Below are 19,729 nucleotides of genomic sequence, written 5' to 3'. Positions count from 1 at the left end.
ATTCTATAAGTACATCAATACATAAATAGTGTACATTGCTCTATAGTTTCTTACCTTTTTAAAAAGTCCTTATTCATGTTCTTTAATCTTTTCAAAAGAGCGAGATGATAAACTGAGTATTTTATTTTTTTATAAAAAATAAGCTAGCCAAAAAAGAAAAAAAAAAAAAAAAAAAGAAAAGGGAGTAAGGAACATTTTTCGCGTATTTAAGAAAAAAAAAAATATATATTAAAGTTACAATTTTCACAGTGACTAGTATAGGCACATGTATATATATATGTATATATATATATATGTATATATGTATATATGTATATATGTGAAAGTACAGTGATAGCCTATAAGATGTACTTTGTTATCGAGGAATGGAAAAATGTCATTATAAAACCTAGTCAGTTGGGACCAAGATATCAACAGTTCATAGAAGATATGCTAAGAAACAGTGTTGAAGGACAATGTAATGCAAAATATGGGTATATCATTTGTGTTATTAGAATAATACATAGCGAACCTGGACGTGTTCAGGATGGAACAGGAATGATTGTTGTTAAGGTTAAATATCAAGCTATTGTTTTTAAGCCATTTAAGGATGAAGTAAGTCTAATATATATAAGTTCGTTCAATTGGAAGCCGCGAAGAAAGCGACTAGTGCGTCGCGTGTGCATTATTGTACATATGTGTTTATATATTCATAAGGATTTTTTTTTTTTTTTCATATTCATTGTTAGCGTTATGCTTCTTTTTTGTTACATCTTTGTCACACGTTTATTTGGCTATTTCTTTCTCCCTTTTATTTTCGTGCGGTACGATGTCGTTCTCATTAGATTTCCGTTTTCATTTCTTGTATTTACATTTCGTATATTCACATTTCGTATATTTACATTTCGTATATTTACATTTCCTTAATCCTCTTTTATTTTTATTTTATTTTATGTTCATTTATTTTAACCACCCCCCCCTTTTTAGGTGCTCGATGCTGTCGTAACAGACGTTAATAAGTTGGGCTTCTTTGCTCAGGCAGGGCCTTTAAAAATATTTATTTCGAGGACAGCTATTCCGAAATATTTTGAGTACTCAGAAGACACACACTACCCTTGTTTTTCGTCAGGAGACTATAACATAAAACCGCAAACAACAGTACGAATAAAATTGCAAGGTATACGATATGACTTATCCAATATGTTTGCCATTGCTACAATTAATAATGAATATCTTGGCTGCATTGAATCAAATACGTTACAAGTCATGTAATTTGATGAGCATAACACTCTTTTTTTTTTTCTTTTTTAATAAAAAATAGTTCGGAATGATCTATTTTGTTAGGCTATTTCTTTTTTTTTTTTTTGGGGATTAGCTTTTCCTTTTGCATAGTTTTATGTATACGCATACAAATACACACGTGAGGAACTTGCGTACGCGTGTTATATACGTATGTGTGTACACGTGTTATATACACATGGGTGTACGCGTGTTATATATGTATGTTGTATACCCGCGTATTTATGATTTGCGTCAAATTAGTGCACACGATAGTACTCCATTTCCATTGCTGTTAACATTACTAGCACTATTGGAGGTCTTTTTTTTTTTTTTTTTTTTTTTTTTAAGTGAAACTTTACTACTAACTGTAAGCACTTTTATTATATTTGAAAAGACAGCGCAGGTTATTCTATTTTTTATAAAAAAAAAAAATTCACCAAGAATGGTTTTCTAACTAGCCAAAAATGTTCTAGCGCGCAAAAAATATGAACAGTGCAGGGAAAAATATGAAAAAAAAAAAAAAAAAGAGAAAAAAAAAGGAACAAAATAACATAGCTACATTTTTGCACACATTCCTTCAAAACATTGTGAATGTCCCTCTTAACTGGGTGAAAGAAGTAGGATTGTTGGGCTTAATCAAATATGAAGTAATATTTGAAGTATATTGGATTGGGAATGTTATAAATGTTTTACCGTTTATTCGTGCAAACTGTTTGAGTTATTTTTCCAAAATGTAACTGTTTGTTTTGGAACAAGAAATTCATTATTTAGGAGAGAGAAAACTGGCACAACGAAAGGATTGCCAAATAAGTCTCCTTTTGTCTTGTTTTATTTCAGACAGCATTTTGTTAGTAATATTTAAACCCCTTTCGACGGTACTTCTTTTCGCATATGAATATGTACACACACACACACACATACATACACATACATAGACATATACATACACATACATAGACATACACATGCAGATACACACACACATACGCATGTACACACACATACGCATATACACACACATACGCATATACATACAGATACATATACAGATATATATACACACTGCTGCCGGTACAAGTTCGTCGACTTTTGTTAATTATTTATTTCGCTAAAAAAGGGCATTACTTTGTTCATAATTTTGTTTAATTTTATTTAAGTGTGTTCCCTATTTTTATGTATACAGATATATGTGTATATTTGTGCATAAATAAATATACACATAACAAAATGAAATAATTTCGTGCGCATTTTTTCACCCTTCTCCCATTTGAATTACAAATTGAAGAAGTATACACATATACATACTTATACACAAATATGTATACATATGCATATACAAATATTATATATATATATGTATCTATGCAAATGTGTACACACGTTTGTAAATCACCTGAACTTTCTCCAACCCAGTTGTTACAATTTTCCAAGCTGAATAAATACTCGACTTTTTTTTTTTTTTTTATGCGTATTAATAACAAATTTTATTTGCACTTTGCAAAAAAAAAGGAGTCAGTGTGTAACGTATGCATTTAAGTGTGTGTGTACATATGCGTATAAACACAAACATGCGCACACATAAAAGCATACACATGTACATACTTATATAATACTTCCCCTCACCCCCAACTCGTATGCATATACGAAATAGTATCAAATTTACAAATATATATATATATATATATATATATATATATATGAACAGCACATCATAATGAAAAGTCTTTTACCATGAAAGAGCAAAGATTTAGTATAATAACATGCTGTAACAAATTTGCATGACTGCAAGACGAAACCACTTCTATTATAAAAAAATAATTTAATGGAAAAAATGAAGGAAGAATAGGCAGAGAAAAAGTCTAACAATCATTGGTAAAAGGAAAAAAGGAAATGACAAAAAATGGAAAAAAGGAAATGATAAAAAATGGAAAAAAGGAAATGATAAAAAATGGAAAAAAGGAAATGATAAAAAATGGAAAAAAGGAAATGATAAAAAATGGAAAAAAGGAAAAACAAAAAATTGATTAAAAATGTAAACCCGAATTGAACAAATTTATTCTTTATATATATATATATATATATGCACATACATCCATATGCACATATATATATATATATGTATATATCCATACGTGTGTACGAGTTATACACACATCCTCATCTGTATAAGCATATATACATGTATTATGTGAAGTTATTTCTTTTATTTTTTGAAAAAAAAACAAATCAATATATAAATAAAACGCTATAAAAGACACTCAATGGAACATTTGTCAAAAAAAAAAAAAAAAAATACGTGCACTACTCAACTTTTATTATTTCAATTTTACATTTTTTCTTTCAATTTGTATACCGTAATATATTACTCATTTTTTTTTTTTTTTTTAAATCTTTATATTTTAGCACCAATTTATTCATATATGAAAGGATAAATGTGAAGAAAAAAAAAAAAAAAAAAAAAAAAAAATCATCAAAATGTCAACAGAAAATTGACAAATTGTTATTACTATAAAACTGACAAACTATTGTCAAATTGTTATCATAAAATTACCAAACTGTTGAAAAATTAATGTGAAACTAATTCCAAACGAATGCCAAACTAATGACAAACTAATGCCAAACTAATGACAAACTAATGACAAACTAATGCCAAACTAATGACAAACTAATGACAAACTAATGACAAACTAATGACAAACTAATGCCAAACTGTTGCCAAACTATTACAAAACTGTTGCCAAACTATTACCAAAATATTGCAAAACAATTGCCGAACAATTACCGAACAATTGCCAAACAGTTATTACATAATTAATAATTTTAAACATACGTATTAAAAAGAAAAAAAAAAAAAAATTTGTTTGAATTTTTTTTTAAACTTTGAATTTTTTTTTTTTTTTTTTTTCTCGAATATATATGGATATATAAAAATTTGTACTTAAAATTTTTTCATGTTTATATATAAAATATAATAAACATAATTCTTTTAAATAAATTTTTTTTTCTTTTTTTTTTTTTAATAAAAAGTGTAACAGATATTATATATATATATACATATATATATACATATATATATATATATATATATATATATACATATATGTGTGTGTACAAAGAATAAAAATACTTTTACTCCTTTTTTGTTGCAAAATTCTAAAAAAAAATATTTTAAAAATATATTTTGTTTTAAAATCTATGAAATATTCTGAATTATACTACTGGTAGAATTTTTTTTTTTTTTTTTTTTTTAATTATATAAATAAATTTTAGTACGATAGGACAAGATGATAGAAAGTAAGAAGTGCAAAAAAAAGAAAAAACAGGATGTGTAATAAAATGAAATAAAAGTAATTCGTACATACCTCCGTACACGTGTATACGTTTATATATACATATACATATATACACATACGCATATGAACACTTACCCACCCACCCACACACACACACACGTGTAGCACATCTGCATCTATATTGTTGCCAGTATGCAAAGGTGAAAGCGGTAAATTATCTTTCCATTTTTTTTTTTTTTTCCCCCCCCCCCTCTCCCCCTCTCTTCTTCGCTCTTGTATCCTCATACAGACACCAAGTTAGCAGACGAAGTTTTAAACATTGCGTTGTTAAACCAAAAGAATGAACAAACGAACCTGCAAACTGAGGTTGAGAAGCATAAGGACTTGAACGGTATTGTCCTTTTCATGTACCCCAAAGCCGATACACCTGGATGTACAGAACAGGCTAAACTTTTTAAAGAAAAGTATGAAGAATTCAAAAGCAACAATTACGCTGTTTACGGATTATCTGCAGACAGTGCTGAGGATCAAGTAGGCACAAAAATAAAAACATAAAATGGGAAAAAAGGAGAAAAAAAGGAAAAGAAATAGTGAAGTATAGGAACAATAAAAGACTATAATGCCTTTATGCCGTTACATTACGTTTGTTTAGCCTCTGCGTATTGACATTGCCAGTTTAATTCTTCCTTTTGTTTTTTCATATTAATTTTGCCTTGATCTGTGTGTTCATTTTTTATGTCCATTCGTTTGTTTATTTCGTTTATTTCGTTTATTTTGTCTATTTCGTTTATTTCGTTCATTTCGTTTATTTCGTTTATTTTGTCTATTTCGTTTATTTCGTTCATTTTGTCTATTTCGTTTATTTCGTTTATTTTGTTTTATTATTATTATTTTTTTTCTTCTTTTCCCCCTAGCTCAAGTGGAAGGATAAACTCGAACTGCCATTCGAGTTGCTGTGCGATGTTGATAAAAAGTTGATGAAGGAACTTGGATGTTTGAAGGATGACGAGAAAATAGCCAGATCCCATTTAGTAATAAAGAACGATTTCATTGTGTCCTTTATCGAAACTGGAGTAAAGCCAAGTTTATCTGCTGCCAATGTTATGACTTTTATTACGAAAGGTGAAAAGGATATCGAGGCAGAAGAAAAAGAAACAAATGCAGAAGGTGGTGCAGTTAATGATGAAGTTACAGGAGAAGGAAAGGATGAAGTTAATGGGGATGTAAAAGAAGAAGGAAAAGAAAATGATGAAACAAATGAAGAGAAAGGAGGAAAAGGATCGGATGATAATAAAGCTAATGAAAATGAAAAGATAAAAAAATCAACAGCTACAGGAGGAGGAACAGGTGGAGGAAAAAATAAAAATGCAAATGTTGGAGATATGAAAATGAAGAAAAAAAGCTCAAAAAAGAAAAGTAGTGCTGGTAATAATAGTCATAATAATAAAAATAATAAAGTAGTTAAAAAAGGTTCTAATGTTAAAAAGGAAGTCAAGAAAAAGCTGATTAACAAAGCACATAAGAAGAATGAAAATAAAAAAGGAAAAAATAAACTCGCTAAAGGAAAGATGGTTAATGGAAAAAAAGAGATGAAAAAAAAATCGAATGTTAAAAAAGAGGATAAAAAGAAAAATAAAAATAATCATAAAAAAAATGTAAACACAAAAGACAAAAAAAAAAACAGTGGTAAAAATGATAAAAAAAATAAATTAAAAAATAAAGGTACACAACAAAAAAAGCAGTTAAACAACAAGGGAGCAAATAAGAAAATAGTTAAGTCAAAAGATGCAAATAAAAAAATAGCCAACAAAAAAGTAGACAAAAAAAAGGAACAATTCAACAAAAAAAATATCAAAAACAAAAATATTATGAAAAGTAATAAGAAGGTGAAAAAATTGATAAAGAAAAAGTGAGAGCTAGCATAAGGTGGAAGAGGAAGAAGGGGGGTAAGGACTTACCCAGACTTTCCAGCGCTTAGGAAAGCAAAACGCATGTATGTGAATATATGCACATACGTATATGTGTGCGTGTATATGTGCATATATACATGTATATATATATAAACATATATTCATGTATGTACATTCTTGCATGTATATATGTATATACTTGCATGTGTGTACGTATATGTACCTACTGATGCTCATAAAAAGACAGCACTAAGACAGTTCGAAGGACCATCCTTTACGCAGGGGCCAAGGTGCGATCATAAGGCAAACTATTGTCAACCCTGTCAAACATGCCAATTTTTCCATTTGACAAAAGTTTAAAATGAAACATGTATATAGTTATGTATGTGCCTATACGCATATGTGTTGTGCGCATATTGTAGCCCCTTCAAGGAGAGAGAGATCGTGAACTTACACAAGTATCTCTCAACCTAACATGTGTTTTATTTTATTTTTTTTTTTTATCTTTATGTATTTTTGTTTTAATTTTACATATGTATGTACGTGTATATGTATATATACGTACGTCTATATATATGTATATATATAATAATATAATGTTTTAAAGAATGTTAAATTTTATGAAAATTTTAACCCTTTGTGCATTTCTTTAAAAACTACATTATTGTGTATAAGAAAGAAAAAAAAAAAAAAAAAGAATGAAAAAGAATGAAAAAGAATAAAAAATAATAAATGAAAAAGTAAAAAAAAAAATTTGTATATATATATATATATATATATATATATATATATATATATATATATAATAAAATAAGTGCTATGTAAACAACTTTTTTTGTTTTATTGCAATATAGAGACTTTTTTTTTTTTTTTTTTTTAAATATAAATCTTAATTATTGAGAAAAAATACCAAAAAGGACTTCATTTTTATGTAGAAGTAACACCAGAACGGTGGTGTGTTATTTGTACTGATTTTTGCTCATTCGCTTCGTTTTTATGTTTTATCATATTTTAAATTTCATTATATCGTACTGTTTGTACCATTTTGTATTGCTTTATGCTGCTTTAGTTTTTTCTTGAATGTCTTTCACCGTACATACCTCTGAAGTTGCAGTGCATACTGATGCCAATAATACCATGTGAACTTAACGCCCTTTGACATTTTAGCTAAGTTGCTCATTAAATAAGGAAAAAATAAAATTATTCCTCTTTTTAGTATTACTAAGAATGACCCATATTTTAATCGAGACATATTAAGAAAAAGAGGAGTATGGTATATGTGTTCACATATACACATGGAAATTATGTTAACAGGTTGTTATGGTAATGCAAATAGGGAGAAAAAAAAAAAAAAAAAAAAAATTGCTAGCTAACTAAGCAGTGTCAATTTTGAAAAAAAGGGAAAATATTTATAAATGCATTGTTTTTAAAAATAGTTTTACGAAAATTTGCAAGCGTACAATATATATATATATATCATCGCGCGACAGTATTTACCCGTATATGCCCAAAGCACAAACGTACTACACCAAAAGATAGCTTTTACAAAAAATTGGAAGAATTTAGCAAATTTTATTTTTTTTTTAATCCTTTGGTAAGCATTTTCACAAAAAAAGGTCAAAACCGGATAAATGAGGTAAACATGGGCTAATGCGGTATGGTGACAAAAATGCAAAAGTGCAAAAGAGTAAATCGTACCGACAAAATGAAAACATTCGCATCGTAGTAAATCCATTACAAATCAATTTTTTTGTTGAATGCCATACACCTATTATGACATCTTTTGAGGAATACCATTCTCCTAGAAAAATACCTTAAGGATAATGATGGCTTCTACAAGCTGGTTCACCCCTCTTCACGTTGCTCCTCTCTTGAAATTTTTTAACTTATCATTTTCTCTACTTATCATCTTCTCTACTTATCATCTTCTCTACTTATTATCTTCTCTACTTATCATCTTCTCTACTTATCATCTTCTCTACTTATCATCTTCTCTACTTATCATCTTCTCTACTTATCATCTTCTCTACTTATCATCTTCTCTACTTATCATCTTCTCTACTTATCATCTTCTCTACTTATCATTTCTCTACTTATCATCTTCTCTACTTCTCTTACTTTCTCTACTTATCATCTTCTCTACTTATCATCTTCTCTACTTATCATCTTCTCTACTTATCATCTTCTCTACTTATCATCTTCTCTACTTATCATCTTCTCTACTTATCATCTTCTCTACTTATCATCTTCTCGACTTGTCATCTTCTCGACTTATCATCTTCTCGATCTTTCGACTTCTAAACTTATCAGGTGCCATAGTACTGTATCTCGCGGGATGTGTAGTACCCCTCCGATTTGCTGTCAACGACTGCTTGGCCATTTTGCCTTTTTTTCTGTTTTTGATACAAACGATATAAATGTTTCTTTGTCGCTTCAGGGGTGTAAAGTCTTGCATCAGGTCTACTAATCCTTTTTGTAAATCTCCATAAATCCCCCCATAATAATTTTCTTGCATTTTTATAACCATAACCTTTAAGAATAGTACCATTTTGTGTTTTCATATTTGTAATTGATGGTGAACTTTTTGTAACTACCAGTCTTTCAAAATTATATGGATAAGAACAAACATCAATCAGAACATGTTTCCCAGCTTTTATTGTTGGCATGACAACTCTTGGCCAAAAAAAAGATTTTTCCTGAACAGTTAAGGCTTCTGACTCAGATTGATATTTTGTTCTGGGTCCTTCACATTTTCTTATGACCAAGTAAGAAAATTTTTCTTCTTGCACATTTTTTGCACGACTACCTTTGCAATAAATATGATGAGATAATCTATGTGTTCTTTGTGAAAAATGACACCAATCTTTTCCTGTTAATGATAATGGGCAAATACTTTCATGTGGACACGGTGCAACAATATGAAATTTATCATATTTTAATTCTGTAATGAACATTTCTCTTATTGAATGGAGCATACGAAATCCTGTTGGTGTACCATGTTCAACAATTATTATTATGCCGTTTTTTGTTAATCTATTCCATAAATTTTTTATAAACAAATTTCTCGAATTATAATCATACATTGACAATAAAGTATGTGACAACAAAATTAAATCAAAGGAATTAACATTTTCATATAAATGCATTTGATGCTTTACATTTGGAATACTGTCAACCATATATTTTGATATGGATGTTAAATGCTCTGATGGCTCAACTGTTACAATTATATCGAAAGTATAATTAAAAATTTCGTGGGCAGCTATAATACCAGCAGCTGGTACGGATGTATAATTTAAAAAATACTTCGGAGTAAAATCGGTAATTCGTGTTCTTATTTCATTTAGTATTCTATATATAATTCCATAATGCCCATTAAAATTATGTATTGTATATGCAATAGACGCTTCTGGAAAAAAAGAAATATTTACTTTATGTCTAGTGTCTTCGGCATGTGCTAAAGCAATTTGTTCCATTTCTTTTGGTTTATTTTTATAATGTAATAAAAAATTTTTTAAGCATTTGTAAGATTTTTTATCTAGCATTTTTTCTATTTTATTTTTTTCCTCTTCTGTGCTACATAATAACTTGGATGGCAGAACTCTTGGCAATTCCACACAATTTCGACTTGTTATTTTTTTGGCCATAAAACGGCCTAATTTTTCCAAATCTTTTTTTTTTATGAACTGTTTAGCTAAATTATATAATTTATTCCTTACATGGTCAGGTATTTTTAATGTTTTCAGGGAAACCATACTTACTTTGTCTAACTGTTGGATCTCTTCAGCACTTAGGCTCTGACTCTCTCCAATTTTATCAAATTTGTATCCTCGGTACGAAAAAAATCTCCTATTTCCATTTTTACCAAATGAAAGTTTGATGAATTTATTCATCCCGCCTGAGTGTGCTTTTTGATATACGCTAACGTGTGCACGCGTTCAGGCGGAATCTTCGTGCGAGTGGAGGCATGCACACAAATACGAATAAATAAATGAATAGATATACACATACATATATATCTATATACCTATATCAATCTATCTATATCTATATCTATATCTATATCTATATCTATCTATCTATCTATCTATCTATCTATATATATATATATATATATACATACATACATATGTACATAATATCACACAAGCACAGAATGGCATATATTCTTCCTGTAAATACGTGGGAAACCCCTTTAACTGTTCATCTTCGTAATTTAAAAGAGCTGAAAAACTGGAAAAGCGGTTAAGGCAAACTTTCTTTCTTATTCGCTCCTTTGTTAGCTCTTTTTATTTTTTATTTTTTATTATTTTTTATTTTTTATTTTATTATTTTATTATTTTTTATTTTATTATTTTTTATTTTATTATTTTTTATTTTATTATTTTTTATTTTATTATTTTTTATTTTATTTTTTTTTTTTTTATTTTTTATTTTTTTTTTTTTTTTTTTTTTCCTCCCTTTGTATGTCTGTTCAGGTGAATTTTATTTTTTCCAGGCAAACATAAGGTATTTATGTACCTCCAATTTTTCATATATGTTTACTTTTTATAACGTCGTAATATGTGATATGAATAAACATGACAGTATCAGTTATTTTTGTACGAATTTATAAAAGGTATTCATTGATTATACCTTCAATGACTTTTGCAAACATCTGTTTTAGGGACCAGTACTTACCATTTTGAGTCCTCAACCAAGTTCAAAAATAAAATAATAATTCCTTAAAAATTTATGGTATGAATTGAATAAACAATGGAGTTGAGCATAGGTATGTTTTATTTAAATGGTGAGCACTAGTGAGATATTTGAATGTTGTACCATTTGAAAATTAAACTGATTTAAACTAAATTAAACTGATTTAAACTAAATTAAACTGATTTAAACTAAATTAAACTGATTTAAACTAAATTAAACTAAATCAAACTGAATTAAACTAAATTAAAATATATCAATCTTGTGAATGGCTTAATGCATATTAAATATCACTAGAACATTTTCGATAAAATAAAAATATGAAGCCTTACGACATTTTTGTGCAGAGTGAAAACAACCATACGTACATGTGTGTACGCATATGTTTTATATATTTGTATGTACTGTACATGTGTTTACGCATGTGTTTTATATATTTGTATGTACTGTACATGTGTGTAAGGTATTCGTATTAACCTGTACCTATGTTCGTTTTTACGATGTCGTTTTTTTTTTTTTTTTTTTTTTTTAGTTTCAATACTCAGCTTTTTTACAACATTAAAATGTGCTTAAAAAAACACAAAAGGTTAAGTCAGCATGACGAAAAAATGCAAGTTTCCCCCTTGTTTTATTTACCCATATTTAGTTGGTACATACGTGTATGTATGTATCCTTGTGTATGCTTATTTGTTCTTGATTGACAAGTTGGGGGAATGGCAGCTTAACATTTTGCCAGTATGTCATCTTGCCAGCCTGTTAGCTTTTTTTTTTTTTTTTTTTTTTTTTTATCGTGAACTGGCATCTTAAAGCGAAAACATAAATGGCTACAAATTATTGTACTTCTCTTACTGTCTTTCAATTTTACTGTTTTAATTTTTTTGTAAATTTTTTTATTTGAAAAAAAGAGAAAAATGACATTATTCCATACGTAAATGTATATATATATGCATATACATGCATCATAAGCCCATAAAAAAAGGCAAACCATTTGTGTGAAAAATCATATACATAAATTTTCATAATTGCGCATAAGTTCGTACTCTTTTATGAGCAAAGAACTTAAATGTATGTAGTTGGACATTTATAAACACACTAAAGCGCAAGATGTGCAGTTGCGTAAAATGTTCGTTTGCTCCAAATGAGGAATGAAAAACATTTACATTATGCATTAAAAGAAAAGAAAAAATGAGAGATATTTTTAAAAAATTGTTTTATATGCTAGAATTTTACATAAGTGTTTTTATAAATTACTTTGCTCACTTTGTTGTTGTGTTGTCTATATTTATTTTTTATGTAATAAAAATGTTCATTGAAAAATTTGTGAGTATGTGCTACCAAATTAACAATAGCTTATTTCCCAGTTACGCAAAAAGGGGAAAATTTTTTTCGAGGCATCTTTCGTAGTAGGGAGGGGAGTTATCCTTGTATGTGTACACACTTAGGCGCATAAGCAAATGTATTCATATGTATATACATACATATGTATGTTTGTATGTACACCCATATTTAAATTTTCAGACCTTCTGCACTTAAAATTTTTCAATAATTCTGTTACGCATCTAACGAGCTGCCCGTTCGTAGCTACTCTCCTACTGAAGTGTTGATGCATCATTTATTCAAGACCCACAATAGCAGTTAAATACACAAAAAATTTTGATTTTTTACAAGGCTTGTAAATTTTTTCAAAAGATGTCTATAAATAAAATTCATGTTAATGTAAAACACTTAAATATGTAACATAACTCAGAACAATGAATAACAATAAATTGTTTTGCTAAAAGCTATATATCTTTCTTTTGTCAAAACATGGGAAATTTAAAAGGACAAAATAAAGTAAAACACAAAGGGGGGGGATTCAACACTCGCTATTTAATAGCAAATAGACTATATTTATACATGAAGACAAAAAAAACAAAAAAACAAAAACTGAACAAAAAATTAAAAAAAAAAAACGAAAAAAAACTGATAAAACAAAAGAGAGGAGAAGAAAGTAGAATACCTTGCTATTATACATTTTTAAACGAAATATTTTTTTAGCTATATATTCGACCCCCCCTGTTTCACTGCAGTTGAATCTTAGTGTAATGAATGCCAAACATCGCACATTACATGTTCATATTCCTGTAGCATGTTGCTTGTGAGTTAAGTAATATGTAAAATTAGTTAGCCCACAAAATATGCATACCGATATACATATTCACACACATATACACGTATACATGCATACACTTATATATGTACAACTATATATCATTCTGTGCGATTTTATAGGATTGTGCCATTATATCGTATATTTTATATTATGTATGAACATATTAAAAAGAAGCTCTCGGGGTATGGACGCAGACAATTCAAATGTAGCGCACGTAACAGCCTCTGCGCCTGCGCCTGCTGCTTTTACTTCTGCTATTAGAACTCCAGTTTTTGGTCAAGTAACACAAATATTTTGCAACACGCCCATAGCCCTAGGGTGTTGTAAAACGTTTGTTAATCGTTGCACTTCCTTTTAACTACACCGTAATATATAGTGAAAATATATGCAGAATACTATCCATACACAATTTGTCCTTACCTTTTGAGTAAATGACGAATGTATGTAAACATGTAAACACATGTACCCGTACATTTTTACATATAAATGTTTATGCACCTATACATATACATATATACGCACACATATATATATATATATATATATATGTATGTATACATATAATACCTCTAATTGGAGATAAAATATTCTTTTCCATTTCAACCGGTAAAAAAAGTAAGAATTATATAAGCTCACAGATTTCCATTTTTTCAATATTTTGAAAATACAAAACAGAAAGTTTAAAGCTTAAAAATATTTTTTTTTTTTTTTTTTTATATGAACAAGCAATATAATAATAATGTGACATTACAAAATGGCGCCAAAAAATGGCATATAAATGACGTTATAAAAAAAAAAAAAAAAAAAAAAAGCCACGAAGGGAAAGTTTATTTTAAAAGCATACTCATTGATAATATGAAATCGTGTGAATTGTTTATTTTCTTTTTTTCTTCATATATTAACTATATTTTTTTATTTATTTTTTACTTTTTATTTATTTTTTATTTATTTTTCCTGCCACGTTTTTGCATTTATGTTTGCATATGCTGCTCTAAGGGGAATGCCGCGATTTTAACGAAAAACACTGGGCTTTAAAATAGTTGCTCACTGTATGTATGTATTTATATATATGTATGTATTTATATATATGTATGTATTTATTTATATGTATGTATTTATATATATGTATATATTTATATATATGTATGTATTTATTTATATGTATGTATTTATTTATATGTATGTATTTATTTATATGTATGTATTTATATATATGTATGTATTTATTTATATGTATGTATTTATATATATGTATGTATTTATTTATATGTATGTATTTATTTATATGTATGTATTTATTTATATGTATGTATTTATTTATATGTATGTATTTATATATATGTATGTATATTTGTTTATTCATTTAAATGCGCTTATGAACATGTACCACATTTGTAAGTTCATCCCGTGCTTTTAGTGGTGGAAGTTCTTAATATATTTGAAGCTTCCCTACATACCGTTTCGTTAAATGACTGTGCAGTCATATAAAACAGGCTATGTTTCTTTTGTAATAAATTTAAATCTTGTAATTAAGAGTTTTTCCTTTAATTGTTGTGGAAGAGCTTACTATTAAGTTATTGGAAGTAATTACATTTACGGGTATATGTACGCGTATATGTATATGTATATGTACATATATATGTACATGTGTTCGTAATGCTCATGAGCGTACGCCTATGTTTATATACGAGACTCGACTGAAAATGAGTCCTAATCAGAGGCTTTTGCCGTAAAACATATGGAGCAAATAAAGGTAAAAAATTACACGGACTTAATCAGTTCGTTAAATAAGAACAGCGAGAAGTTGTTCTTACAAACTTCATCAAGTAAAGTTAACGAAGTAGAGAAAAATGAATTAATAGAAATGATTGAATATTTTTCAAATATATTAATAAAATTTTTTTATAATGAATTTCATGTGAGTAATATTTGTATTACCAAGTCAGATTTTGACTCAGAACAACTTTGGCATTTTATTCAATGTATAATAAAAGAAAAACAACTTCATCATTTGCTTGAGTTTTTTAATAGCTTTGAAAAAAATATTGAAAATATACTAAATGATAAAGAGGGAGAAAATACCCATCTTAGTATTACAAGTGGAACAAATGAACAAAATGAAAAAAAGAAAAAAAAAAAATTAAAGCGGCAGGCAGGTAACGGAGATATAGTCCAAGTGAACAAAATGAGCAAGACAACAAACAAAGGTGATAAAGCAGAGGAAAAGATAAAAATCGCTTCAAAGTCTAATACTACGAATGAAAAGGATAAAACAGAGGAAGAAGCTACTATGATTGAAGATCGATTTTTTAATATGGACGAGATGCAGCAGTTTTTGGAGGAAGAAGAAAACAAAGTATTAGATAAGCACTCGGATGACAGTTCATTAGATAGTTCCTCGGATAATGCAAATGACAGCCAATACGACTTGAACGAGTTTGAGTGCAATTATGAGGAGACGAACAAACTCAGGTACGAAGATTTTTACACGGATAGAGAGGGGGAAGAAGCAGAAGAAATGGACGATAGTGAAGAAGAAGAAGAAGAAGAAGAAGAAGAGGAGGAGGAGGAGGAGGAGGAGCAAGAGCAGGACACGGCAGATATGGACTATAGCGAAGAAGAGGAAGAACAGGACGCGGAGGAACGGGGACGAGATCGGGGAGCCATGGCAAAGGGTAAAAGGGTGGACGAAAAAATCGAAAGGGAACTAAACGAGATGAACATGTATGATGAAGTGGAAGTTGATGACCAGGACGACGAGATGAACGGAGCGGACATCAAAATGATGGACAAAGAAAAAATCGAAAGAGAGTTAATTGAAAAAAAGCACTGGTCCCTGACAGGGGAAGTGCATGGCTTTAATCGCCCCAAAAATAGCATTTTAAAATTGAACGTCGATATACCGAAAGTTAACACGTATAATAATAACGACGCATTTATAAGTAAAACAGTAGGATATGGAATGAACAGTGATGAGGGAGAAGGAAGTGATAATGATGATAGAGAAAACGAAAGGGGCAATTTACGGAACAACGTAATGGGTCAAAAAAAAAATTTGTTGAATGAAGAAATAGAACTGGTCGTTAAACAACGAATAAAAAACATGCTGTTCGATGATGTGGAAAAAAAAAGAATCGAAGATTTAGATCTGTCATACAATGATAGTAGTAGTAACACTAATGGTAATAACAACAATGAGGAGGTAAATTTTGATGAACTAAATTTTTGTAAAAGTAAAACAAACTTACTTGATGAATACACAAAGAAATATCAAGAAGAAATTGAAAATAGTCAATCAAAAAATAAAGAAATGAATTTACAAAAAATTGAATTAATAAATTTGTTTAAAAAAATAATGCATTGTTGTAACTCCTTATCAAATGATAATTATATACCGAAACCTGCATTGTTAACTAAGACAAATGAAAAAGTCGCTTGTTTACATATAGAGGAAAGTACACCTCTCATTTTATCCAATGCAAATAAAAAATTACCCGAGGAAAGGTGTAAACCTGGTCATGTAAAAGAGTCTAAGGAACTTACTAAAAAAGAAAAGAAATCTTTAAGAAGAGCTAAAAAAATGAAAAGGAAAAAAATGCTTATAAGTTCTTTTAAAAATAGCGCTTATGGAATTAATCAATTACAAAAGAGAAATAATTACTTAATAGACAAAAACAAAAAAACTAAAATGGAAAAAAAAAATATTGGAAAATACGGTGTCTCTTCAAAGGAGCAGCTATCCATGGGCAAAGCTACAAACAGATACGACTTCACCAAGGATATAGCAAAGGCAATATCCTTCGATAAAAAGAAAAGAAATTAGCTTTCAGACCGTGCGTAGTTGGTGCATAGTGGATGACTAGTATCAGTTGGCTTATACAGGTTAGTGTATATCATTTAGGCTCTTTTACATTGCTTAAACCTATCTAAATATCCCTTTTTGGTTTACCCCTTCTAACGTGCCCTTTTTTTCGGTTTACAAAATCACTAGCACCTGGGTATATATGTGTGCATTTCCATTCCATGTCCATTTTCATACACATTGTGGGGACACCTCCGCTGAAAGAAGTAGAGTTACCTTTTTTGTTTCACGCTGTAGTTGTTTTTCTATTTCATATCTTATTTTTTGTTGATATGTGTGTGCATGCGGACATTCGTTAGCATGTAGATAGCGTTTGTTTCAACTTTTGCATGTCGTATATGTTTGTATATATATGTATTTTCATATGTATAAATTTCTGTGTTAAGAGTTTGCCTACTTTTTTTAAATTCAAGGCCCTTATTAAAAGTTTCATCATCATTTAATTTTCTGAGCACTTATGTCCTTCCGTTACACAAATTTAAAAATGTGTTTCAAAAGGCGTGCCGTAAACTTAAACTTGCTGACACGTCCACCTAATTGCATGCGCTTACACATTACCTAATTGTGCTTTTGCATAATTACGAGTTGTGGGGGATGGAAATTTTTGATTAGCTTATTTTTTTTAACTTTTTACCAAATTGAATTATGTAATAAACTGAAAGAGGCGTATGTATATGTGTATATATGTATGTATGTGTATAAATGTTTACATATATGTACGTATGTATGTGTATAAATGTTTACATATATGTACGTATGTATGTGTATAAATGTTTACATATATGTACGTATGTATGTGTATAAATGTTTACATATATGTACGTATGTATGTGTATAAATGTTTACATATATGTACGTATGTATGTGTATGCATGCTTCCCGCTTTAAAGGGGACTGGCAAGGGTGTAGCCGTTTGGTTTATTCTTCAACGCGCATCATTTTTTCAGGTAAATTATTTGCACTATCCTAGTATCATGAGATATGTACCGGGCATATATGTTTGCATTTGGTGTACATATATCACATATGACACTCCTCTCTTGGTAATGCGAGTAACCGATAAACGTTTAACAAACTTGTTTCATCGAATGAAGCGCTCCCGTTAACCCCTTCTCCCCTCCTCTCCACTCAAATGGATGGAGATGTACACAAAATGTACCTACACACATGTATGTAGTTATGTTCGAAAAATAAACCTCCATATGTTTGTCTTAATAAACTCGTAAAAATTGGAAGGAAAAATTGGAAACAGCTTAACTTAATATACATGTATTGCACATTTGCACATTTGCACATTTGCACATTTGCACATTTGCATAATTGCTCTTTTGTACATTTTTATTTCTATTTTTTTTTTTTCCCTTTTCTACAACTATGTGTAATTTGTTTATTAAAAAATAAAATTTTTTTTAAGTACTATACAACGTGCTATACCATTTAGTAAATTTACTTGTTCATTTCTGCGCGCTCTGTCTCACTTATTCTATAAACAAAGTAATCAAGTTAATGCTACGTGTTATATCATGTCAGTTTTTAAATACAGAACAACCATGTAATGGAGGAAACTTTAACAAACATTTCGTTCAAAACGTTCAAAAAAAAAGCATAAAGTAAAAATTAAATGCTCCAATTTATAAGCAGACGTGAGCATTTTATAACTCTCCTGACGTATAATAAAAAAGCGTTATATCGAACTTCGTTTATATATATATATATATATATATATGTATGTATACTCATATGTATAGTTAATTCAAGCATGTTCAGGAAAACGTTCGGATTCTTTTATTTTTTCTCAAAAAAAAAAAAAAAAAAAAAGGCAATTGATATTGTGTACTTTATGTGTAAGTCAAACGAACTGCCATATTTCCTGTTGGAGCGTAATTGACAAATGTTGTGGTGGAAGGGAAAGGAGCAAGAAGAAAGCAAAAAATAAATAAAACTAAGTAATACAAAATAAAGCAAACCATAACACACTATAATAAAGTAAAAAAATGAGAAAATATAAAAACTACTTAATAAATATGTAAAAATTAAAGAATAAACATGGAGATGTATAAAAAAGCAAAAATGTACCAAATGTGAGATATGTAATAAATTTATACAAGGAATACATATTTTCAATACATAACCAATGCTTTCAAATTATATGGAACATGACAATATTTTTTTTAGACTTCTTACTGCTTAAGGCAAAAATAATAAAATAAAGGAAGACGAATTTTTGTTTCTCTCTATATCAAGATACAGTATTTTCAAACACCCTTATCTGTATAACATGATGTCGCCTGAACGCGTTAATGCAAAAACGAAAAGTTCTCTTCAATTTTTCGCAATAATGTGACATAGCTAATATATATGCATGCACGTATTATGTATGCACGTATTATGTATGCACGTATTATGTATGCACGTATTATGTATGCACGTATTATGTATGCACATATTACGTATGCACATATTACGTATGCACATATTACGTATGCACATATTACGTATGCACATATTACGTATGCACATATTACGTATGCACATATTACGTATGCACGTATTATGT

General features: G+C 28.9%; 4 protein-coding genes across 4 annotated transcripts; 3 read left to right on the top strand and 1 right to left on the bottom strand.

The window, feature by feature from the left end:
• Positions 1-345: 345 nt before the first annotated feature.
• RPB7 (DNA-directed RNA polymerase II subunit RPB7, putative) lies at positions 346-1,251 on the top strand (the record flags this gene model as incomplete). Its single annotated transcript, XM_029005586.1, has 2 exons — positions 346-594; positions 967-1,251. The coding sequence occupies 2 exons, from the start codon at positions 346-348 to the stop codon at positions 1,249-1,251; spliced, it is 534 nt and encodes a 177-aa protein (XP_028862160.1).
• A 3,293-nt stretch (positions 1,252-4,544) lies between these two features.
• On the top strand, positions 4,545-6,466 carry PmUG01_10038500 (merozoite capping protein 1, putative; the record flags this gene model as incomplete). Its single annotated transcript, XM_029005585.1, has 3 exons — positions 4,545-4,554; positions 4,843-5,084; positions 5,468-6,466. 3 exons carry the CDS (start codon positions 4,545-4,547, stop codon positions 6,464-6,466), a joined length of 1,251 nt encoding a protein of 416 aa, XP_028862159.1.
• Positions 6,467-8,769: 2,303 nt separating this feature from the next.
• PmUG01_10038400 (mitochondrial ribosomal protein S22 precursor, putative) lies at positions 8,770-10,356 on the bottom strand (the record flags this gene model as incomplete). Its single annotated transcript, XM_029005584.1, has 1 exon — positions 8,770-10,356. The coding sequence occupies one exon, from the start codon at positions 10,354-10,356 to the stop codon at positions 8,770-8,772; it is 1,587 nt and encodes a 528-aa protein (XP_028862158.1).
• A 4,692-nt stretch (positions 10,357-15,048) lies between these two features.
• Positions 15,049-17,133, top strand: MPP10 (U3 small nucleolar ribonucleoprotein protein MPP10, putative; the record flags this gene model as incomplete). Its single annotated transcript, XM_029005583.1, has 1 exon — positions 15,049-17,133. The coding sequence occupies one exon, from the start codon at positions 15,049-15,051 to the stop codon at positions 17,131-17,133; it is 2,085 nt and encodes a 694-aa protein (XP_028862157.1).
• Between the last annotated feature and the right edge of the window lie 2,596 nt (positions 17,134-19,729).

Source organism: Plasmodium malariae, assembly GCF_900090045.1.
Source record: "Plasmodium malariae genome assembly, chromosome: 10".
Lineage (NCBI taxonomy): Eukaryota > Apicomplexa > Aconoidasida > Haemosporida > Plasmodiidae > Plasmodium > Plasmodium malariae.
This window is presented reverse-complemented; position numbering and strand designations above follow the sequence as displayed.